The 24,609-nt window shown below is 41.2% G+C and overlaps 2 protein-coding genes across 2 annotated transcripts in view; one reads left to right on the forward strand and one right to left on the reverse strand.

The window, feature by feature from the left end:
- Positions 1 to 2,848: 2,848 nt before the first annotated feature.
- pdzd2 (PDZ domain containing 2) overlaps positions 2,849 to 24,609 on the reverse strand; it is a 66,062-nt gene continuing 44,301 nt past the window's right edge. Inside the window, exons 8-24 of the mRNA XM_056269986.1 lie at positions 18,564 to 18,683; positions 18,187 to 18,301; positions 17,976 to 18,049; positions 17,577 to 17,793; positions 16,263 to 16,380; positions 14,653 to 14,785; positions 13,039 to 13,111; positions 11,998 to 12,101; positions 11,344 to 11,518; positions 10,386 to 11,248; positions 9,907 to 10,051; positions 4,967 to 7,751; positions 4,501 to 4,618; positions 4,093 to 4,194; positions 3,630 to 3,903; positions 3,342 to 3,476; positions 2,849 to 3,194 (exon numbers count right to left, since the gene is read on the reverse strand). Coding sequence (XP_056125961.1) covers positions 3,028 to 3,194; positions 3,342 to 3,476; positions 3,630 to 3,903; positions 4,093 to 4,194; positions 4,501 to 4,618; positions 4,967 to 7,751; positions 9,907 to 10,051; positions 10,386 to 11,248; positions 11,344 to 11,518; positions 11,998 to 12,101; positions 13,039 to 13,111; positions 14,653 to 14,785; positions 16,263 to 16,380; positions 17,577 to 17,793; positions 17,976 to 18,049; positions 18,187 to 18,301; positions 18,564 to 18,683 — 5,718 coding nt within the window. The 3' untranslated portion in view covers positions 2,849 to 3,027. The remainder of the gene's footprint in view (positions 3,195 to 3,341; positions 3,477 to 3,629; positions 3,904 to 4,092; positions 4,195 to 4,500; positions 4,619 to 4,966; positions 7,752 to 9,906; positions 10,052 to 10,385; positions 11,249 to 11,343; positions 11,519 to 11,997; positions 12,102 to 13,038; positions 13,112 to 14,652; positions 14,786 to 16,262; positions 16,381 to 17,576; positions 17,794 to 17,975; positions 18,050 to 18,186; positions 18,302 to 18,563; positions 18,684 to 24,609) is intronic.
- LOC130103693 (uncharacterized) lies at positions 21,002 to 22,955 on the forward strand. The gene is made up of 2 exons (XM_056269987.1): positions 21,002 to 21,661; positions 22,690 to 22,955. The coding sequence occupies exons 1-2, from the start codon at positions 21,025 to 21,027 to the stop codon at positions 22,740 to 22,742; spliced, it is 690 nt and encodes a 229-aa protein (XP_056125962.1). The 5' UTR covers positions 21,002 to 21,024; the 3' UTR covers positions 22,743 to 22,955.

A 24,609-nucleotide genomic window follows, 5' to 3' on the forward strand; every position in this document is an offset into this window, starting at 1 on the left:
TCGTACTTGACACAGGAATACCAAGGTACACTGGGAAGCATATCTCAGAGGAAATATGCAAATAGTGCCTGCCCAAAGGGGGGACTTATAGAATACACATATGACCGGGAAGGGGGTAGCATACGGAGAACACTGGGGTGTCCAGCCCGAAGGGTGGAATATTTCAACCCCAGGGGGGCAAGGTGGCTTGCCAAGGGAAAGACACGTGCTCAGAGAGGCTTACAGTGGAAATACTCATGTGGGGGTCGCTCAGAGGGGGGACCATGTGTAGCCGGCGCCGTCTGCACTTCGCCGACTACTGCGTTGTGTTCTGGTGCACTGATGACAAGACGCTGACGTTCCTCAAGACACTTTATTCTGCACACTGCACAATTCCAAAGAGAGCAAAAGATCAGGGTTCTATCCATCAGAATCAGCCTCTCTCAGTCAAATAGACTGCAGACTCAGCATTTGATCACATTCAAAAATCAGAAAATAAAATACAGAAAAATAATTATAGAAAATAAACATATTGCATGTCATTTCTGTTATTGACTAAGGGCTTTTAGCTTTTATAACATGAAATAAACCATCCTCTTTCCAATAATACATACAGTAATATGCACAAAGCAAAATGTACATACTTTACATCTAGGCTGTTCAGTGCCATTGAACATCAATCAACACAAGAAAACATTAAATGAACCAGTTAGGAACACATTAGGCCTATACTCTAAACCTGGTATTGGAAGTACATACCTGCACAATTCCAAAGAGAGCAAAAGATCAGGATTCTATCCATCAGAATCAGCCTAACATAAGAAAAAGGACAACTGAAACATGTAGGCTACATCAAAAGAGGATAGAATAGTGAGCGCTAGCACACAGCAAAACAAAACACGAGGTTAGCTATGTTAGCAATTTATTATGCTCTCAAAACAGAAAAGTTCTCAACTCATCTCAAATAAATGTATGTGCACTCATCATAAAATACACGTACAAATTACCATGTGCACTAAAACTAAAGTTACAACAGGTAAACGTCAAGTTTACATTGCACTGATGTAAATACGTACCTCTCTGTCAAATAGACTGCAGACTGAGAAAAGAACGCGAAAATTCAGTATATAGCCACCACTCTAGCCTCTATCCAATAGACTATCCAATAACAGACAAAGAGCTGGTCCGAGGTCCTCAAACACTGAGTTCTGTCTACATAGGCGCGGAGAGCGCGGACAGAGCAGTGCCAGGACTGGGTCTGCCTCCTCCAGGCAGCGCTTGCAGGTTCACCACCTGGTCCCGGAAAGGAGTGGTGGGAACCTTGGGCACATATCCAGGCCGGGGGTCTCAGGATCACATGAGAGTAGGCCGGCCCGAACTCCCGGCATGCTTCGTCAATGGAGAATGCGTGCAGGTCCCCTACCCTCTTGATGGAGGCCAGTGCAACCAGTAGAGCTGTCTTCATTGACAGGAAGGTAAGCTCCACTGATTGCAGAGGCTCAAAGGGAGCACTCTGCAGGCCACTGAGAGGTCCCAAGAGGGAACGAGGAGGGCAAGGAGGATTTAGTCTCCTCACTCCTCTCAGGAACCTGACGATCAGGTCGTGCTTTCCCAAGGACTTACTTTCGCCTGCGTCATGATGTGCGGCGATAGCGGCAACATACACTTTCAGGGTGGAGGGAGACAGCCTTCGCTCCAACCCATCTTGCAGGAAGGAAAGCACGACACTAATCGAGCATCTACGGGGGTCTTCTCGGCGAGAAGAGCACCAGTTGACGAAGAGGATCCACTACCTACCTTCGAACCTGGACACGCTGATCGGATAACATTCCGATCAGAAGCGCGTTTAGACTTGTCTTTTCAATGTCTATGTGGACAACATCCGGATACAGGTCGCATGTTAATGCCAAGTGTAAACGCAGCCTCTGACGGCAGGTCGGAGTAACTGGTACTCGGAGCGTCAATTTAAGGCTATTGGCAGTATTTTCTGATTTACAGGGTAACAAAAAGAAATATTCATAATCCCCTCAGGTGATGTCTTATATCAACAAAATGCTAAAATAATTTTGAACCTTGTTTTTTTCAATGGTCAGATGGTCAGACTTCAAAATATATGCAAATTAGTGCATATTTAATTAGATATAGTCTGATTAGCATATTTAAACAAAATTATAGAAAACTTGCAATACATTTTTTTTTCCTATTCATGCGAGTAATCAACTGGTAAAGTTTCATGGTGATATCTGCAAGTTAAAATTTTTACCCTATTCACCTGTAGTGTCTCGCCTTAAAGAGCCAAAAATTGGCGGCCATCTTGAATTTGAAGGTCAATAAAATAGGTCAAATCAATAAATCTACTTAATTTATGAATTTTTTGACCCAAATAGTCTCAGAAACCATGTATTATGCAGCACTGTGGGCAAAACCATTAAAAAGTAAATTTCCAGCTTGGCTGACGGCAGGCATTTGGATATAGGGCTCTCACAAAATGTCCCCACATTTTTGTGAGGGGCACCCCAGCTAAATTTTTTCTTTAACCTTTACAGATGACAAATCCAGTGAGAAACGAACCTTCGCTCTCCACGGTCACAGAACTGCTATAGATGACCCAACTACTTTATGATTCACACAGAGTGTGATATATATGTTGACTTATTCCATCAGATTAGGCAGAGTGAACAAACTCTTTAGTGGTTTGCATTATCACCATATAATCATAGCTGTAAGTATAAAACTATTTTCGCAATATTGGAATCAAAATATATTATACAAGGGATGCAGTTATTAACATAATTCTTACAATTAGGCTTTAAAGTCATAAAGCACAAAGTTTCTGAGATAAAAAGTTCAAAGACATACTAAAAATACCTTAAGCCCGCACAAGTCCACCGCAAATCTGCAGAAGCCTTGGTTTGTATAAAAATCAATGTGCAACAAATTCTTCATCATAGAGATTCTGTATCAAACACATAAAAGCAATGCAAAGTCTATGTACAATTAGAGTCCGCCACAGTTTGGCATCTCACAAACGTGCAGATAGATCAGACGTCATACTGAAGTCCGCGGTTTTCTGATGACTAACTGAACAGGACCCTCAGAGACCGTTTTAATGATGTTCCAGGCATCATAGTGCATAAGGCCTTGCAAAGACCTGCCGTTGATGGCTAAAAGTTCATCTCCAACATCAATGACCCGGGACTGCTCAGCAACTCCTCCTGTGTGGTGACAGAGAACACACAATCTGAACTTTCCACTTTTCATTTATTGTGCTCTGTGATGGGCTAAGCTTTCTCTTGATGCACAGATTACACCTTCTGTCTCCCCCTGGTGGACATCTTTAAATGTTTGAGTAGAGCACTCACCACAAAAAATGCGTTTTATGTAGAGAGGTCGATCTCCATGGCCAGATGCTTTGCCTCCATCTAGACTGAACCCTAGACCAGCTGTGGTCTTCTGTAACTCCACACTCAAAGCCCCGTCTGGCCCCACTTCCACACCTACAACACATCAAGCAGCCAATTAGGAACAGAAAAGGTTATTTTTCTGGAGATTGCTGAATTATAAAATTTTAAAAAAACACACCCAACAAGTTAATGACTGACAACGAGTTCATCTTTGGCATGAGAGTGATAATGACTCCATACACTCACTTGTTTTATGTTCCCTGATGCTGACTCTATGGCCAGGAGAAGGGCAGACGACAGTCTGAAGAGGAAGTTCTTGTCTAGTTGATGTTGGCTCAGTGTTCATGTCTTTCTGGATGATCACTAATGCTTGTCTTGGCAGTCTGGTTTGATGAAGGCAGGACAGCGCCTCTCCGTGTGTGATCCCACTCAACCTGGTCCCGTTTATTGACAAAACCCTATCTCCTCTGTGAATGGTACCTTCCACTCCTGCCACCCCTCGAGTGAACACTCGATGGACCTGTGAAAAAAAAAAAAAACTTACTTTAAACTTAGTTTAGACGGTGAATTAGTTTAGTAATCTTAGATGATTCTATACAATACTACTGGTTCATTTAAATACCACAAGGGGGTGGCAATGTGTAATTAAAATTGCTGCTGAATTTCCCATTTATTTATTATTTTTAAACAAATAAAAGGTTTTGCTTACAGTAATAGATTTCTGCTCGAGATCTACTCCTCCAGCGATGCTGAAACCCAGTCCAGATCCCTGCTCTTTGGTTAAGATCACAAAGTAAATGTCATCTTTAACCTAGATAAAAAGATTAATGAAATACTGGTTAACCTTTTTGAAATTAAAAGAAATATATGAAGCTATGAATAGGGCCCATAAAAATAATGACTAAAAATACACTGACAAAATAAAGTAAAATAAGAGAAAAAGTGACAGTTAAGTAACAATTGTGAGCTTTATAAAAATGAATATGCCAAAACAAAAGCATTTCTGTAATTGCTTGAGCTACACCTGAAGGCAAAATTTTCAGAATGCTAGATGGTCTTAATGCTTAAAATATTATCTTTTTAAACTGAAATGAAGCCTGAAGACATGATAAATTACCTCTGAAAGAGTTTTTGTTTCCTGTATGAGACTGGTCACATTCACTTTGGTTGTGAGGGAACACAGAAGATCTTGCACTTTATTTTGGTCCAAAGGAGAAGATTCAAGGTCTTTCAAACTGTCACAGGAGACAAACCGATATCATCTGTAAATGTTTGTCCTAGCCAGGAATGTCTAAACGTTATCAACTAATGGTTGTTAAAAATATTGATTGTGGTTTTTATGAGGAAGATTTATGCAGAAATCAATGACAGTGTCATACAACACAACACTGAAATAATTACTATGATATGTGCTGAAATGCATAACTACGACACTAAAAATATAAAAACAAAATAAGAAAAATAAATACAAAACTAGACAACATCTATTTGTTTGTTGAGGGCACGTAAACCATTGCAATCCATCTACTATCAACTTTACACACATTCTTTTCATTGCACATTATAACCAGGTCTTTACTCACCTTATAGACCAACATGATAACCCCGTGACCTGGCCTTCATGTTGCTCTCCATTACTGGTTGAACCAAGAGCCCCAGTGTCAACACTGCTCACCCTGGTCATCATAGTGCACTGCAGGCTGTGTGGTGCTGTGTCTATGGATCTGCAAGGGTGGATTTCCAGCTCCGTCTTAAAGATCACATTTCCAGGGTCACTGGTAAAATCCTCAGAACACAACTTGTCCAGTTCAGGCATGCTCAGTGCCCTTATCTCTCTCAATTTGGAGCGTGACAGGCCTCCATGGGCACGGGCATTACGGGAGCGCAGTACTGGTGGCGTGTTTACGGTGGCCTGGTTCTGAGAGGACTTATTTCTTACCTTCTCTTTCATAACAGCTTCTGTGGTTTGGTTCAAAGGAGTGGATTCAGAGTTGGTGGAACTAGAAGACACATTCTGTGGATATGGTAGAGATGGAGTTGAGCTCAAACTGTCTACACAGGAGCTGAAACTCCTCCTCAAAGAACGACTGTCACTGGATTGACTGCTAACAGATCCAGCATACCCAGAAAACCTCCGGTTTAGAGGTGACTTGGAATTAATAGCATAAAACGGAATGTCTATACACCTTACAACAGATCGATCAAAGCTGGCCAGATTCTCAAAGGACTGGATTCTTTGACGAACTGAGAAGGGGTTTGGGTCAAGAGACCCACTGGTGTCTGTAGAGCAGCTCCTGCGTTCTAGTCCCCTTAGGTACAGTTTGGATTTGTTTGACTTGAGACTAGAAGCAGCATCTTTATTATTTGAGTTCCTAAAGAGACTTTCTTCCTGGCCATTACAATGCATTTTCTCAGCAGTTTCATTTGCCTTATTAGCACCACTATGCTGTGGACAACTAGATGAAGTATTGGTCGATTCTAATGGGATTGTGTGACTTCCAAGAGAGGGGTCAGAACTTGATGCCTTCCAGTCGACTTGATCAACCGGTACTGAGGCCAAGCTTAAATGACTTGCATTCACGACTTCCTTGCGCATGAGCACAGGTGTAGACGATGAAGAGGAAGAAAGTCGTACCTCAATGAAAGTTCTTTGAGTGCTGACAACAGTGACCTCCGATTTCGAGACTTGCTCCTTTAAATCCAAGACTAGCTCCTTCTTGGAAGGCTTGAGTTCTTCTTTGGTTGTGTTGATGGGATTTGCCTTCAAGGTACTGGACACAGTTGGCTGACTTTTGTCAGTTTTACAAGAAGAAACCCTGATCTTCTCAGAAGGTCTGGTTAATTTAGGGCTACCAGTTGGTGTGGTTCTTTTGGAGTGGAGTTTAGGAGACTGACTTGGGGAGCTGAGAGCTTTTTTCTGTACTGGACTTTCGGCCCTGGGCGATCTAGTGACAGCCTGTTCTTGGTCTTTGGATTTACTTTTAATACTTAGACCCTTGAGTTTAGAAGAGGTGTTTGACTTTTTATCATCAACTTTGAGTCTACTTCTCAGCAGGGGCGAGACAGGAGTGTCATTAGGGGTTTTTGTTCCTAAAGATCTGACACAACACGTGGTGGATTTACTCTGGTTCTGGGAGAGGGATAATTTCAAGTCAAGTATGGGATGAACTGTCTCTCTCTCCTTGTCTTTTGGAGCAAGCGTAGAGGAGACCTGCTCACTAGTTTTGCCACTGGTATAATTTGATGCCTTGGGCTCTGACACAGTCGACCTCAGTGGCACTTGTCCAGTGTTAAGTTTCTCTGAGAATTGGGATGCATCTGAGAGCAACTTAGCAGTCCTCTCTTGACTTCTCGGGGTAACGTGGCAGTTGCGTTGAGTAACAGGGGAACAAGTGACACCTGTTGGTGTCTGGCAGATTTGAACAGGCTTTAAAATGGTTTCCCATTTTTCATCAGTGTTGCAGTTTGATAGTATTCTCTGAGATGCACACATTTCCTCCTGTTGTGTGAGAGTGTGTCCACTATCCCCATTTAAAAGAACATCATCTAAAACTTGAGGACAAAGCGGGTCAGGTAACTTAAGGAGTGAATGATTGTTCTCTTGTGAATCCTTGTCTTGCGCTGAGGGGGATGGAGAATTGTGGCGATCCATACTAGCAAATGTCTTGTCAACAGTCTGGCTACTGTCAATGCTATTTCTTTCTTGCAGAGTACTGCCCTCTGATTGGCTGAATGCGGGCTGACTGACAGTGCTGATACAGAGCTCAACCTCCTCTTCATCCGAGTCAGTGTCCTGAGGACCTTCACAGTGACCTTGAGACATCTCTATTTTGACAGCACTGACTGCAGAGTCGCTCTCAGAGTCACTATCCTCCACCAGACTGTACATACTTGGTTTCTCTCCATGGTCTTTCTCTAGAGGGACAACATCCTCTGCCAGATTACTAAAGTTTCTTGAGTAACCATTTAAAAATGTCTTTCCTACTGGAAAATGGAAGGCATTGTTCCCCAGATCTAGTGCAGAGAAATCCAGGTTTGGTTGTGATGGCGCTGCAGTCTCTCTGTCATCTACTTTACTGCACTCTTCTGTTGCAATTGTGTCTGTATAACCCAATACATTTTGGTCTTTTTCTTGGCTTTCTGATGAGTTCAGTTCAGCTATTACATCATCAATATTAGTGACAGCCATGCTGTTGTTGTGGATTGCTAATGCCTGTTTTGCATTTGTTTCTGATGATGGACTTTCTTGAGCCACAACTGAAGTTTTGTCCATATGATTCCTTTCCTCTGGAGGAGATCTAGGTGCCTCCAATTTTGATGAGCCCTCACAGCCAGAGGACATAATCAAGCTAGAAAGTCGATCTACAGCTACAAATGTGGACAAAAATACAACATGGTTAGACATTAAAAAATATATATATGTTGTTTTAATAAGAAAAATTAAAAAAAAATTACTACAAATGTACAGGTCAGTTAATCAACACTGGTCATCACAAATGACAATTTAAACTTCAAATCAATAATACGCAGTTAAAAACCTTGGCAGAACAGAAAAAGAGAATCACTGGATATGACTCTACATCAAGATAAGTCCTACCATATAAGTGCACCACTGAGGTCTGAAAGACAAGCTACAAATTGCATGTTTTATAAATCAACATTCCACTGGAAAATATTCATAATAACCCTTTTCCAGTCTCCTTAAAATATGCGTACATAATTACATTAAAAGAAACCCATAGCAATACCCTTGCCATTCATTCCATCGTCTGATATTTCACAGATTCAAAACTTATTCTGATTCTGTTGTTCAATAGTGCTGTTCAAAACAGAACCAAACCCCGTGGAAAACTTTGGACTACTATGAAACAATTTCTCTGAGGAAAAAGGTGAGTCTCACTCTGAACATACCCAGGGATTGATGGGATACAAAGACAATCTGCAGAGAATTTTTTTTTTCCAATGACGTAACACTGACATCCTGGAGGCATATTTCCTAAGACTTTATTCAGTTTTACCTGAAGCAGACACCTCTGAATATTCCATTCACAATTTCCTGAAATATTTCATGCATTCAAAAGGTATTTCACTGGCCATAATTGAAAAACATAGATTTTATAGTGCACTCAACATGTGCATGTTATTCTAAATATTACACACACAACTGATAAATGCTCATGCTAACATAAATGTATATGAGCATATGCTGTATCTGATGAACGTGATCAATCATATATATAAACATGAGATGACGGCAGGTTTAGACAGACAATGACAGACGCATGACATTAATACACTATATTTCACTTGTTCCTTGAGGCTATTGCTCTGCATGATGAGATTCAAAAGTAGTAAGAGTAGGAAATGTTTTGACCAAAATTAAATTTTAATGTGTCAGTCAGAGCAATAACACCAAATCTAGATACTAATTGACTAACAGCCTCTAAGAAGCATTAGCGCTGTTACTCTACACATCTACAGTGGCTACGGTAGTAAAGTAATCAATAGTCACCATTGACAAATAGCCAGCAGCCTGCAGTTCCCTTTGAGCTGGAGAAGGGTACTGCCAGAAAGGGGAGGACTGTAGCACTCCTATCTCTTTAAAGCAGCATAGGAAAAGACAGACTGATCTCTTTATTGCAGTGGCAAATCTACCTGTCCTAATGGTCTTTTGTGAAGGATATACAAGACCTGTTTATCCTGCTAAATTGAGATATATCGTTAAGGAATCAGCTTTGATTCTGCTATAGCACCATAGCCTGCAGCAAGGGAGGAGGGGATATGGACAATATTTTAACAAGCCATCTAGAGCATTATGACACTATATATAACACAGAACTGACAACTATTCTTGATAATAGCAAATTCATATGTTGATTTCTAGATGTAGATGTAAATTGGGACCTGTATGAGTATATTTTGCCAATGTAGTGTACAGAAGATGTTTGATCAGATTAGGAAAAATAGCTTGTGAGTATATAAGTTATGTTTTAAGGAGCTGTTTATTAAAAAATGAAATCCCTCGTGCTGATTCAAACCCCTTATGACTTTCTTTTTCCACAAAACAAAAAAAGAAGAATCATTTTTGAAGACTAATTTATATTCAGTTACAAAGAACAGAGTCAACAAGGATGCAAAAGCACCATTCAAGCAGTCCATACAACCTGTGCACTATTATAAGTTATTTGTGAGTAATCATATTGGACCAGTTTTATGGTGCTGTTCTGGTTAATTTGTGTTCTTTTTAAGATTTAAACGTCAGTCACCATTCATTGTAACTGCATGGAAACATTTCTCCTTGTGTGTTCCACTAAAAAAAGAAAATCAAGCGGGTTTGGGACAACATAAGGGCGAGTGAATGATGAGAGTTTTCATTTTTGGGGTAAACTATTCATTTTAAGGGATCACCCTTCTTTTGGAACATTTAAATGACCAGACATACATTGGGGAAAAAAAAAATCACCAAAGCTATAATCGACTTATCAGTTAACTTCAAGAAGCAATAGATACCCTGCCAACTCACCTGAGACTGGCTTCTTAATCTCTAAATTCAATGTGATTGGCAGGTTGTGCATGAGGTCACAGATCTCCTGATAGGTGGATGTACACACAGGGATGTCACAAATTGTTACAATCTCATCACCAACGCTCATTTTCCCTGAGGCTTCCTGAAGGAATAGATAGGAAAGAAATGGGTGAAATACATTCATCAGATTTAAGCTTCAAGCACAGATTCAAGCACAAACAGCTGTGTGTATTTGGACACCTGCCTGGCACCAAGTATCATGTAAACAGTAGGTATGGGAATTGTAAAGCATTTAATGGTTGTATTGAATAATAAACTAATAAAAACAAATTAATGCTATTTACTTTCTAAAATGATGTGATCATTTCAATGGTAAATTGGCATTCTTCTTTTAAAAAGTGTCTTTCTTGGATACAGCATTGGTTGAATGTTAAAAGGCATCACAATCAATCAAAACATCACAATTTCCAACCTACCCTTTCCGCAACACCTCCTGGTCTCAGCCCTGTGATCAGCACCTTGAGTGGAGCGGACTTAATCTCCAGATCCAGACCAAAAGACTCGGTCTCACCACGCTGGAGCACTATTGTCTCAATGGTGCAGACCCCTGCTAGCTCGCTGGATTCACCCTTCTTGCAGTGCAGCATCCTGCAGGGCGGCCGTGTGCTATTCTGTGTAACCTGGACAGGGGTTGCTGGGAGTAAAGGTGGTTCTTCACCCTTGGCCTTTTGTGGAGGGCTAGGGCACTCAATGCTCATCATGCTCTTGACACGAGTCACGGCTTTGTGCTCCAGCTTGGGTGAGCGTTTAACCTCCAGCCCTTCTCGATGGGGTTCTTTCTTGATGCCCAGGTTTGTTCCTCCGGCTGCCTCCACACAGCGAATGGGCATGAAGGGAGATTCGGCACCAGGAGGGCCGCTAGGTCCTTCCTCAGATTCAAGCGAGCTGCCGTAGATCGGAGTGGCTGACTCGCTGCCTATCTGTCTGTGGCTCTCGCTACTATCCTGGCTTTCATCATCGACTTCAAGAGATGATGTGGCTATAACAATACCAGAGTCGTCCTCCTGGTGGTGATGGTGGCCGGCCTCTGAGACCCCACGGAGACGGCGACGGAAGGGGCCACTGTCTTCTTCAAGACCGGTCTCGTCGTCACTGGGCTCATCCTCATAGCAGATGACCCGGCGCTGACGTAAAAGTGGGCTACGTACAGAACTCGGGCTGCTTCCCACGCTGGCCTGTTGGGCCGTGTCTACGGTGCGACCAGCCCTGCCAGAAGCTTTACAACATTCTGGGGTAGTGGGACTACTATCTGAACCTCTAGTGGAACCATCCCGAAAGACTGCTATGATAAGAGGACAGAAAAAAACACTGTTTTAGTGACAAACTGTGACTGATCTTTAAATCAGCATGACACTTTAGATTCAGTGGCGTTACCATGCGACTGAGGTGCTGCTGATTCCTCCATGGACGTAATACAGCTCCTGCTACAGTGCAGCATGTCATCATCACTGGATCCCATCGCCATGGTCTCAGAGAGGGAAGATTGGCTGGGTACATCGTGAACTGAGAAATACTGAGAGAGCTCTGCCTCTGAACTCAATGAGCCTTGCTGTCAGGGTCAGATGAAGTCATAAAATCAAATCTTTCTGAAGATCAACAACATTTAGAAGTTTGCAATCAATGGCCCCAAAAAAGTATTCGGACGCTTCAAACTTAAAAATGTCTGAATGCCACTGCATTAGATATAAAATGCTTTTCTCAGAAGCAACTTCTGAGCCATTTTTAGTTATCAACACAAGGTGATTTTTAGGTGGATGTAAAAAGTCAGTGGTCTTAATTTTGAACACATTGCTTTGTCATTTGAAATCTAGCAAGAAATGTGTTTTTGTGGAATGTTTTACTTGAAAAGTGTTTTTGCCATATTTCTTTCAAATAAATGCTATGTGGTTTGGTATTTTGTTATATAACACAGAGACATTTTCATCTAAATTTCAAGTAAATAAAGAAAAGTTTTATGGATTTGGATAAACTCCAAGTCTATTATCTTGGACAAGTTGAGTCCTCTGTAGACTAAAGCTTCTAGTTTACCCTGCTGGCTGGCTCTAGGAATCTCTTCATGGTCCAGCTGAGAGCAGGATTACCCTCACCCTGCTTGACTTTAACCGTGGGAGATGGACTCTTGGACGGCAGACCTGCAAAAGAGAGCACAAAGAAAAATATGTTGTACTTCTTCAACTTGGAAACTTGCTGTGGTACAAATCACTGTTTTCCAGTTACTAATCAGAGACTACAACTGAATCAGAATTTCAAAGCAAATATTTGGAAACTTAAAGGGATACTACACCCAAAAATGAAAATTCTGTCATCATTTACTCACCCTCAAGTTGTTGCAAACCTGTATGAGTTTCTTTCTTCTGCTGAACACAAAGGAAGATATTTTGAAGAACGATTGGAACTTTGGCACCATTGACTTCCATAGTATTTTTTTTTCTACTATGGAAGTCAATGGTGCCAAACAACTGTTTGGTTCCAATCGTTCTTCAAAATATCTTCCTTTGTGTTCAGCAGAAGAAAGAAACTCATACAGGTTTGCAACAACTTGAGGGTGAGTAAATGACAGAATTTTCATTTTTGGGTGGAGTATCCCTTTAATATGAAGTACAAAATTTCATCAATCAAAGCCAAAACCGAGCTTTTCAGAATTTGACTAGTTCTCTTTCTTTTTTTTTTTTCTTTTTTTTACTAAAAGTCAAGTCACCTTAATTTATATAGCATTATTTACAATACAGATTGTTTTAAAGCAGCTTTACAGTTAAATAGAAAATTAATGCAACAAAGATTGTTTTGGATGTACAGCAGCTCTAGAAGAAAGTCATTGTTTAGCTAAAAATCATTAGTTATTAACTTAGGGGCCGTTTACACGACACAGTTTTCAACTGAAAAGAAAAAAGTGAATGCGTTCTGGACGTTTATTTACACGACAGTGGCGTTTTGGTGGCCTAAGAACGCAAACTTTGAAGTAGGTTTCAAAGTGCAAGTTTAAGCTATACACTGAAGCATGTGGCTTTTAAAGCCCTGAGAAGCACAGTCAAAAGTGGCTGCAGTCAGACCAGGGCAAAGGCACTTTACCAAGTGTGTGGGAAGAATGACTATCTCTGTGCGTGGAGCGAGTGATCACTTCATCCATCTCCTGTTCAGACACCTGAGGGTGAGAGATGAGAGCCATTGAATCTCATGGACCATGCAAAAACATTGCTATATCCTGAGCTTAAGTCTTGATTAATATATCAAGTATAAATGTCTTGATCTGATATTTACCTTAAAATGAGGCAAATGACAAAATAACATTTCTGACCACCAGGCGGCACTGTGATTTAAGCAATATACACTGCCTAAATCTGCTTCATAATTCTGCTTTATTAAACTAAATGTACTAATTGTAACCATCCTTTGTAAGGTAATGTTGACATGGACATGACATCAATGTAGACTCTTAAAAAAATAATAGAAAAACAAATTATTATAAATTCAGACATTAAAAAAAACATTAAGAAATGTATGATACCGTTTCTGGTATTTCACATTAAAGAATATGGATTACAGTTAAATAATGTAAACCATTTAGCCTAGATGTTTTGTTACTACACTTTTCAAGCACTCTGCTTAAAGAAGATCCCTATTTGCCTTTATACAACTCTAGGCCTAACTGACTCAAGATGAGATCAGGTTTTGCCAGATCTATCTCTGTTGACTTTTATTGTTGACTTCAATACAAGTCTTTCTCAATTCAACAAAACCGATTAAATGTAACATAATAAAAGAAACGCATCACATCTTGAGTGCAAAAAAACAGACACTTCACGCCACTGTATTGCAAAAACAGGCTTAAAAACCTGGTTGTCTTTAACAACAAATCCACCCAAGGAGCACTTTTACAGCTCATCTGGGTCAGTCATGAGCCTCTACAGGAAGATACATATATAAAAAAACTGCAATAATTAAAACCCATCTGCACATACAGGCAACATGCAGACAGATACTTAAACCATGTATAAAACATGTCAGAGTTAAGTAATTAATGACCATTGTGAGAAAGGCTTCTGACCTCATGTCACACACAATATGTGTTAAGCTAGTCCTAACACTGCTCCGCTCACGCTGGCTCTCATTTATCCGGTCGAGTGAACAGTCAGCATATTCTAACCACCAAAATCTCCCGCTGTACCCCACCCCGGCGCACTTTTCTCAACATCTTGATTCATTAGGTGGATACAAACCAAGTCGCGCTAGCAGAAGGGGGAGAGGAATGTTGTTTACTTTTTGTCGGGCTTCAATGATTCATACTAGAAGCATATTACAGCTTAACAGGTGTATGGTGCTTTTGATTTCCACTTGCAGCAGTCTGGCAGAGGAAGAGGCCCTTGTGACTGAAGGAGTGTGACCACATCACCAAAACTGATGTTTGAGGTGTTTTTATTCATAAATTAAGCCAGGTTCTGAAAACCTAGTTTTTTTCTTTATTAATATTTCTATGGACATAAGATGTTTATTTAAATTTTGTTTTTCATTGAGCATTGATCCTAATGAACCCTCTGAACTAAACTATTAGCTACAGTGGTTTTGCAATCTCAGTTGTTAATGAGATGATGGTTTAAAAATACAGCAATTTCTATATTGATCCCAACAGTTTCTATTAAGATACCATGGTGGGGCTCCACATATGCGTCTGTGTTTGACTCTTACTTTGGGGTTTGGATGTCGGCTGATGATGAGGCTGACCGGGCCGGGTCCACATTCACTCAGGATAGCGTAGGCTTCACTCAACGCAGCGTGTCTCAGGCTCACAGAATCCACCTCCAGAAGCTGGTCTCCTCGACTGATACACAAATACACACATTAGCCATTATAATCAAGGATTGGATAAAAAAAAAAAATGTTTTTAGGAGATGTAATATTTCCCCAAAACAGTATTTTCCATAGGGAAAAGGATTTCCACAAAAATATTAAGCAGCACAACTGTTTTCAACATTGATAATAATAAGAACTGTTTCTTAAGCACCAAATCATCAAATTAGAATGATTTCTGAAGGATCATGTGACACAGAAGACTAGAATAATGATGCTTAAAACTCAGGAATAAATTATATTTTAAAATATATTACAATAGAAAACGGTTATTTTAAATTGTAATAATATTTCACAATATTACTGTTTTTACTGTATTTTTGATCAAATAAATGCAGCCTTGGTGAGCATAAAATTCTTCTTTTAAAAACATTAATGACATCTTACCAACCTAAGTTGGCTAATTTAACATCAGTCTGGACTTGAATGTACCGCAGGGGAACATCTGATATTTTCTGAAAGCTGGTTCCAGCTGTGGGTGGCATAATAACTTAACGCTGTCTCACCATGTTTGGAGTGAACCCTAGGTATTTTTAGCCGACTAAATGCATATGATTTAAGAGATGTATTAGGTTTATATTCAATAATCACACCCAAAATATATTTAGTTCCTAGACCATTGAGCGAGAGAGGATAATATACACCATATGATAATGGAGATTACTGTTGATGTATGCAGTCCAAAGGTATTTTAAGTGTCAACCCAACTGCATTTGTTGTAAAAATAGACATGTCTGAAAGTGTATTACAGCCTTATCTTTCCCTTCAGACAGCTGCAACCACTTTCACAACTAGATCCAACATTCAAGACCACAATCTCTTGCCATAAAGACCCCCATTCATGGGTTTCTGGCTCTTATTGCACATTCTTTTTCAGTCTGTGAGGTGTTTCATCTAAACAGGAGTGAGCGCACACACACACACAAACTCTAGCGAATCACAAACAAACATGCAGACAACAAAAGCCCAAATGAGGATTATTGGATCCTCGCATTAGAAAAAAGAATCTGCTGCAAACACGTGTACAGACACATCGTGGGCTCTGTAGGGAAAATGAAGATCTATGCGATTGTTTTCCCTAGTGAGGTCTCATTCCTGCCGCTCCCTTCCTTAATTAACTGTAAGTTAAGAATTTAAGATGATTGCTCAAAGGGGTCCAGTGTCTGCTAACTCGGACAAACCAGCACCATTCACTCTTAACTACATGGAAAGTTTAGGACATTTCACTGCATTAGCTATGGAGGAGTCTTTTTATTATTTTTTTCTTAGAAAAGTACCTGAACTAAATAGGCACATTTTCTTTCCGAGCCAATTTTCCCACTGATTAACCACTGTTAAACATTGACAAACTGAGACCTGAATAAGAAATAATGTATTTTAATTTTACCATTGAGCACATGTACATGAGACTTGGGTGGGAAATGAACGATACATAACCAAAAGACTACCTGAGTCTGCCATCCATTTTGGCAACAGAACCTGGTGCCAAGCTGTGGATGTAGATCCCAGGAGCACTGTTTTCCAGTGTTAGACAGCAGGCACCGATGCCCAGCCCCACACCTGGCTCTAAAACACACAAAACAACATGGCTAAATTCGTTAGTTCACTTCATGCAGGATTTCGGAGTCTTATTTCTATCTTTTATCCTGGTTAAAAAGTATTATAGATATTTTGACATAACAGGTGGGAAAGTGTTAATGGTTTCTCAGGTAGATCCAAAAACCGCTGAGGTAAAAGTACCCGATGAACCTAAAGGAAATCAAGCCCAGTGTCTTTAATTTAAAAGACTTATATTTGCCTACAAACTGCAATAATATAATTCATGGCAGAGAAATATGTGGTGTCCCTGAACTGAATAAGTTAACAGAACTCAAATAATGAGAAAGACGCTTGGTGGGTCTATTTATTAGCATGACGATCCAAGAATAAGAGTTTTTTGGCAGGACGGTTTATTTGGACACATTATGAGCGCTTGACTTATATACACATTCATACTGATGCACAGGTGCATGTCTATTCGAATAAAAATAATGTTAAAATAATTCCATTTTCTTGGAATAAAAAATTGTAAGTGTTGCAATAACGTTTTCCTATCAGTTTCAATGTTTTCTTCTCAAGATAAATAAAATGTAAAAATACAAAATTTACAAAAATGTTATATACACTTACCGGTCTAGAGTCTGGGGTCAGTAAGATTTTTTTATGTTTTTGAAAAGGAGGCTGCATTTAAGAATTTCTGAGATATTATTGCAATAACTGTTTTATATTTTCATATATTTTAAAATACATTCATTAAAATTTAATTTAATGTTGTAATGGCAAATCTGAATTTTCAGCATCATGTCTTCAGTGTCACATGATCCTTCAGAAATCATTCTAATATGATAATTTGGTGCTCAAGAAACATTTATTATTATCATCAGTGTTGAAAACAGTTGTGCTGCTTAATATTTCTGTGGAAACCGTAATAGATTTTTTTTCAGGATTCATTGATGAAAAAAAAAGTTCAACATTTATTTGAAATTTATTTTGTAACAGTATAAATATCTTTACTGTCACGTTTGATCAATTTAATGCATCTTTGTTGAAAAAAAGTATTATATTCTTTCCAGAAAAAAATCTTACTGACCCCAAACTTTTGAAACTGCAACTCGCTGCATTTGTTTTTATCAAAAAGACATGGTAAATGGTAAATGGACTGCATTTATATAGCGCTTTCACAGAGCCAATGGCCACCAAAGCGCTTTACATTTTGATTGTACCTTTGTTTAATGTAACCTCCATGATAATGCGATCCTTGGGACCAGGACCCCTACGAGAGTCCCCCTCTTCAAAGCTAGTAGGGACTGGAGTCCCACCACTGGCATTTGAGTTTGGAGAGCTGGATCTGCTGAGAAGGGTTGGCGTGGGACAGGGTGTAAGACTGGGGCTTCTCAGACGGGTCCTCACCGTTAGGGTAACTACCCCCTTCTTCAGTTGCTGAAAAGGAGGAAAAAGCCATCCATTAATGCTGGATGGGATAATGCTAAGGAATTTCCTTTTTCCAATGACGGTAAAAATGATTCATAGAAATGGGCCTGAGATTAACAGTCTGGAGCTAATTCTTCTCTGAGGATTCATGCACAGCTACAGGTGTTTCTGAGGATGACTGAGCAGTTTACCTTGAAGGTCTGAATGGCCTGCTGGTGCGTGAGCCCTTGGAGAGACTCTCCATTGACCTCCAATATCTCATCACCTGAAAATTGGAGAAAGAAATGTCACCAGCAAAAAAACTAAAATCCTCATGCCATGTGATTGAGTTCCACCTGCTTTGATGACAATTGTTCCAAGTGCATTAGAGCTACTGTTTCATGATCAGGAGTGTCCGTCTACCTTCTTTCAGCCTCCCGTCTGCTGCAGCTGCTCCATTGGGGAAAATGGTCTTGACGAATATACCCATCCTCCCCCGGGCTGAATCCTGGCCACCGACAATACTGAAGCTGAGACCCTAGACACATTCAAAGACACATCTCGATGAGCCTGGATTTACAATAGTACAGTTGGTGACGTATCTGGTAAATGTAATGGTCCTTGCACAGAGGTTTCATTGTCCACCTCTATATCCCATTCATTACAATTCAAATCACAGAGTGAATCCCCCCTAAATAAATAAAGACCAACAGGATCAAAGCAGTTTATATGTAAAATGCTACATATGTGAACCCTCATGGTGACTGCATGTGTTGTCCTGGGTGCAGGGCCTCCCTCACCTTGCCCTGTCCTTTCATCAGGACAATGTTGGAGATTATGGATGGCTGTGCCAGTCGCCATGGAGACTCCACTTGAACAGTGCTCAGGGAACGGGCCGATTTCTTCACGATTTGATATTCCTGAAGAGGATGATAAAAGAGGTTATGAATAAACAATGAGATGATAAAATAAGCTTTATTTTTATTGTGTTTAACTGTAAGAAAATAAGCAGCTACCGCCAGTAATCCGTACCTATGAAATGCTTTGTTAAGGTTTTTCCTCATTTGTAAGTCACTTTGGATAAAAGCAACAGCTAAGAGAATGTAAATGTAAATACTATTGTGCTAATGTTATTGTAAAGAAAAACAAACAAACTGAGACTAGATAAACTATACTATATTTAGGTTTATTACAGGGCTCTCTGGAATACTTTATTCTGATTGGTCAAGAGAGGCATTCTATATATATATATACACTCACCGGCCACTTTATTAGGTACACCTGTCCAACTGCTCGTTAACACTTAATTTCTAAGCAGCCAATCACATGGCGGCAACTCAGTGCATTTAGGCATGTAGACATGGTCAAGACAATCTCCTGCAGTTCAAACCGAGCATCAGTATGGGGAAGAAAGTTGATTTGAGTGACTTTGAACGTGGCATGATTGTTGGTGCCAGAAGGGCTGGTCTGAGTATTTCAGAAACTGCTAATCTACTGGGATTTTCACGCACAACCATCTCTAGGGTTTACAGAGAATGGTCCGAAAAAGAAAAAACATCCAGTGAGCGGCAGTTCTGTGGGCGGAAATGCCTTGTTGATGCCAGAGGTCAGAGGAGAATGGCCAGACTGGTTCGAGCTGATAGAAGGGCAACAGTGACTGAAATAACCACTCGTTACAACCGAGGTATGCAGCAAAGCATTTGTGAAGCCACAACACGCACAACCTTGAGGCGGATGGGCTACAACAGCAGAAGACTCCACCGGGTACCACTCATCTCCACTACAAATAGGAAAAAGAGGCTACAATTTGCAAGAGCTCACCAAAATTGAACAGTTGAAGACTGGAAAAATGTTGCCTGGTCTGATGAGTCTCGATTTCTGTTGAGACATTCAGATGTTAGAGTCAGAATTTGGCGTAAACAGAATGAGAACATGGAACCATCATGCCTTGTTACCACTGTGCAGGCTGGTGGTGGTGGTGTAATGCTAATAGCTGTTAGAAGAAGCATTAGAACAACAGGAGAGAACATCAGTCTGTGAGTGTTTACTTTCTCATTTGATTTTAGCGCGGCTCTTCGTTACTGTGTTTACCCTGGTAAAAACGCGCGTGTGTTTGTTTGTGTCGTGACTGAGTTTCGCTGGCCAAATAGTTGGGCGTGGCCAAAGCGAGTTAAAGTACTTAATGTAGGCATTTGCTAATAGCTGTTAGAAGAAGCATTAGAACAACAGGAGAGAACATCAGTCTGTGAGTGTTTACTTTCTCATTTGATTTTAGCGCGGCTCTTCGTTACTGTGTTTACCCTGGTAAAAACGCGCGTGTGTTTGTTTGTGTCGTGACTGAGTTTCGCTGGCCAAATAGTTGGGCGTGGCCAAAGCGAGTTAAAGTACTTAATGTAGGCATTTGCTAATAGCTGTTAGAAGAAGCATTAGAACAACAGGAGAGAACATCAGTCTGTGAGTGTTTACTTTCTCATTTGATTTTAGCGCGGCTCTTCGATACTGTGTTTACCCTGGTAAAAACGCGCGTGTGTTTGTTTGTGTCGTGACTGAGTTTCGCTGGCCAAATAGTTGGGCGTGGCCAAAGCGAGTTAAAGTACTTAATGTAGGCATTTGCTAATAGCTGTTAGAAGAAGCATTAGAACAACAGGAGAGAACATCAGTCTGTGAGTGTTTACTTTCTCATTTGATTTTAGCGCGGCTCTTCGTTACTGTGTTTACCCTGGTAAAAACGCGTGTGTGTTTGTTTGTGTCGTGACTGAGTTTCGCTGGCCAAATAGTTGGGCGTGGCCAAAGCGAGTTAAAGTACTTAATGTAGGCATTTGCTAATAGCTGTTAGAAGAAGCATTAGAACAACAGGAGAGAACATCAGTCTGTGAGTGTTTACTTTCTCATTTGATTTTAGCGCGGCTCTTCGTTACTGTGTTTACCCTGGTAAAAACGCGCGTGTGTTTGTTTGTGTCGTGACTGAGTTTCGCTGGCCAAATAGTTGGGCGTGGCCTGCTGTATTCATTAACAGGGTATTAGGTGTGTATAAAACTGGTTAGTGCACCGCGGCAGCGGTCGCGGCTGCCCTCGTGTGAAGCCCTCATCGTGTGAAGACCAAAGAGTGTAAAGACCAGCGACTCTACCTGTGCGACTCCACCGAGCAAGGACACCGACAAAGCACTTGAGTATTAAATTCTACTTGTTTATTTATTGTTGTTTCCTCTCTCTTCTACACACTTTTCTTTGAATCTTCCTGTTTGTAAGCTCCTTTTCACTATGTGTTTTCAAATCCCTACTATTACTAACATACGTAAATCAAACGTCACACGTCAGAGGCGGTGCAATCCTAACAATCTCCGTACCCTTCCGGTGTCTTCTAATACTTTATTCTCTTTTCCTATTGGTCTCTGGAACTGCCAGTCCGCTGTTAACAAAGCTGATTTCATTACATCTTTTTCAAGTCATTCGGGTCTCAGTCTATTAGCCCTGACTGAGACCTGGATCAGACCAGAGGACACTGTCACACCTGCTGCCCTCTCCACTAACTTCACTTTCTCACACACCCCCCGTCTGACCGGAAGGGGTGGTGGTACTGGTCTGCTCATCTCAAATGACTGGAAATTTGATCCTTTACCACCTCTATTTGACAACAGCTCATTTGAATCACACTCAATTACCATCACTAGTCCTATAAAAATCCATTTTGTAGTTGTATATCGTCCCCCAGGTCAACTTGGCAGTTTTTTGGAGGAGCTTGATGTGCTACTCTCATCCTTCCCAGAAGATGGTACTCCTCTTGTAATTCTTGGAGACTTCAACATCCACCTAGAAAAACCTCAGGCTGCTGACTTCCACACCCTGCTTGCATCATTCGACCTCAAACGAGTATCTACTGTGGCTACTCACAAATCAGGTAACCAATTGGACCTCATCTACACACGCTACTGCTCTACGGACAATACACTGGTCACTCCACTGCACACCTCAGATCACTTCCTCCTCACTCTCAACCTCAACCTGCCTCAGAACACAACACACACTCCTCCACAGGTCACCTTTTGACGAAACCTACGCTCACTTTCACCCTCTCACCTATCCTCTTTGGTCTCATCCACACTTCCTCCACCTGATCAGCTCTCAACACTTGATACTAACTGTGCAACTGATACTCTTTTCTCCACTTTAACATCCTGCTTGGACAACTTCTGTCCCCTTTCCTCCAGGCCAGCCCGCGCCACACCCTCTGCCCCCTGGTTAACTGATATTCTTCGCGAACATCGTACTAAACTCAGGGGTGCAGAGAGAAAGTGGCGCAAATCGAAAGATTCGACAGACCTGGGTCTTTATCAATCCCTTCTCTCTTCCTTCTCTGCTAATATCTCTACTGCTAAAATGGCTTACTATCACAACAAAATCTTCAATTCTTCTGACTCTCGCATGCTTTTCAAAACCTTCTCCTCTCTTCTTAACCCTCCTCCTCCTCCTCCTTCATCAACCCTAACAGCCGACGATTTTGCCACATTCTTCATAGAAAAAACAACCACCATCAGCGGCCAATTTACCAATCCACAAACTGACACACACATTTTACCAACAAACGCACACATTCTACCCTCCTTCTCTCTACTTTCAGAGGCGGAAGTCTCTAAACTCCTCCTTTCCAATCGCCCTACTACCTGTCCGCTTGATCCTATCCCCACTAATCTACTTCAAGCCATTTCTTCCTCAGTTGTACCCACACTCACGCACATCATAAACACCTCTCTTCACACTGGTACCTTTCCCACAGCTTTTAAACAGGCTCAAGTAACCCCACTGCTTAAGAAACCCAATCTAAATCCAGCACATCTAACAAGTTACAGACCGGTATCTCTTCTTCCATTTGTCGCGAAAACACTTGAACGAGTTGTTTTCAACCAGATCTCCTCCTTTCTTACACAGAACAACCTCTTGGACGACAATCAGTCTGGTTTCAAAAGCGGACACTCAACTGAGACTGCCCTGCTCTCAGTAATTGAAGCTCTGAGACTGGCAAGAGCAGCTTCCAAATCCTCAGTCCTCATCCTGCTGGATCTGTCTGCTGCTTTTGACACAGTTAACCACCAGATCCTCCTGTCAATCCTAAAGATGAAGGGCATCTCGGGAACTGCACTCCAATGGTTCGAGTCTTACCTCTCAGGTAGGTCCTTTAGGGTGTCGTGGAGAGGTGTGGCATCTAAGACCCAACATCTAGCTACTGGGGTGCCTCAGGGCTCAGTGCTTGGACCACTCCTCTTCTCCATCTACATGACATCACTAGGATCTGTGATTCAGAAACATGGCTTTTCCTATCATTGCTACGCTGATGACACGCAACTCTACCTCTCATTCCAGCCTGACGATCCGACGGTAGCTGCTCGTATCTCAGCCTGCCTGACAGACATCTCTGGCTGGATGAAGGACCACCACCTTCAACTAAACCTTACGAAGACAGAGCTACTTGTGGTCCCGGCCAACCCAACACTTCATCACAACTTCTCCATTCAGCTAGGCTCGTCATCCATAACTCCATCAAGGTCAGCTAAGAACCTTGGGGTTGTAATTGATGATCAGTTGAAATTCACAGACCACATTGCTAGAACTGCCCGGTCCTGCAGATTTGCCTTGCACAACATTAGGAGGATCAGGCCCTTCCTTACAGAGCATGCCACACAACTCCTCGTCCAAGCACTTGTTTTATCCAGACTGGACTATTGTAATGCTCTCCTGGCTGGTCTTCCAGCTTGCTCTGTCAAACCTCTACAATTGATCCAGAATGCTGCAGCCAGAGTAGTCTTCAATGAGCCGAAGAGAGCACACGCCACTCCTCTCCTCACACAATTGCACTGGTTGCCAGTTGCCGCTCGCATTAAATTCAAGGCACTGACGTTTGCCTACAGAACAACCACTGGCACTGCTCCCTCTTACCTAAACTCATTACTTCAGACTTATGTGCCATCCAGAAACCTGCGCTCTGCTAGCGAATGTCGTCTTGTGGTACCATCTCAAAGAGGCACAAAATCTCTTTCTCGGACCTTTACCATGGCTGTTCCCTGTTGGTGGAATGATCTGCCTAACTCAACCAGAGCTTCTGAGTCAGTAGCCACTTTCAAGAAACTGCTGAAGACATATCTTTTTCGACAGCACTTGATTCAGTAGAATTAACACTTTCTCTTCTCTTCTATTCTATATAAAAAAAAAAAAAAAAAAAAAAAAAAAAACCTGCACTAAGATTAAACTGAGAGGGGTTATAGCACTTACGTATTGTTGTCCTACTGTTAGTCTAACTGCTTCTATTGTTCTCATTTGTAAGTCGCTTTGGATAAAAGCGTCTGCTAAATGAATAAATGTAAATGTAAATGTAAATGGTGTGGGGGATGTTTTCCTGGCACACTTTAGGCCCCTTAGTGCCAATTGGGCATCGTTTAAATGCCACGGCCTACCTGAGCATTGTTTCTGACCATGTCCATCCCTTTATGGCCACCATGTACCCATCCTCTGATGGCTACTTCCACCATGTCACAAAGCTCTAATCATTTCAAATTGGTTTCTTGAACATGACAATGAGTTCACTGTACTAAAATGGCCTCCACAGTCACCAGATCTCAACCCAATAGAGCATCTTTGGGATGTGGTGGAACGGGAGATTCGCATCATGGATGTGCAGCCGACAAATCTGCGGCAACTGTGTGATGCCATCATGTCAATATGGACCAAACTCCCTGAGGAATGCTTCCAGCACCTTGTTGAAGCTATGCCACGAAGAATTGAGGCAGTTCTGAAGGCAAAAGGGGGTCCAACCCGTTACTAGCATGGGGTACCTAATAAAGTGGCCGGTGAGTG

The sequence above is a fragment of the Rhinichthys klamathensis genome, unplaced genomic scaffold (assembly GCF_029890125.1).
Source record: "Rhinichthys klamathensis goyatoka isolate OS25496 unplaced genomic scaffold, OSU_Roscu_1.1 h1tg000296l_1, whole genome shotgun sequence".
NCBI classification, from domain to species: Eukaryota; Metazoa; Chordata; class Actinopteri; order Cypriniformes; family Leuciscidae; genus Rhinichthys; species Rhinichthys klamathensis.

Bases quoted from the DNA above. Each gene is read 5' to 3' on its own strand.
- LOC130103693 (XM_056269987.1), top strand. From the start codon at position 21,025: ATGTGTTTTCAAATCCCTACTATTACTAACATACGTAAATCAAACGTC. The intron at 21,662-22,689 runs GTAACCAATTGG...TTTCTTACACAG, and splicing joins TGTGGCTACTCACAAATCAG to AACAACCTCTTGGACGACAA.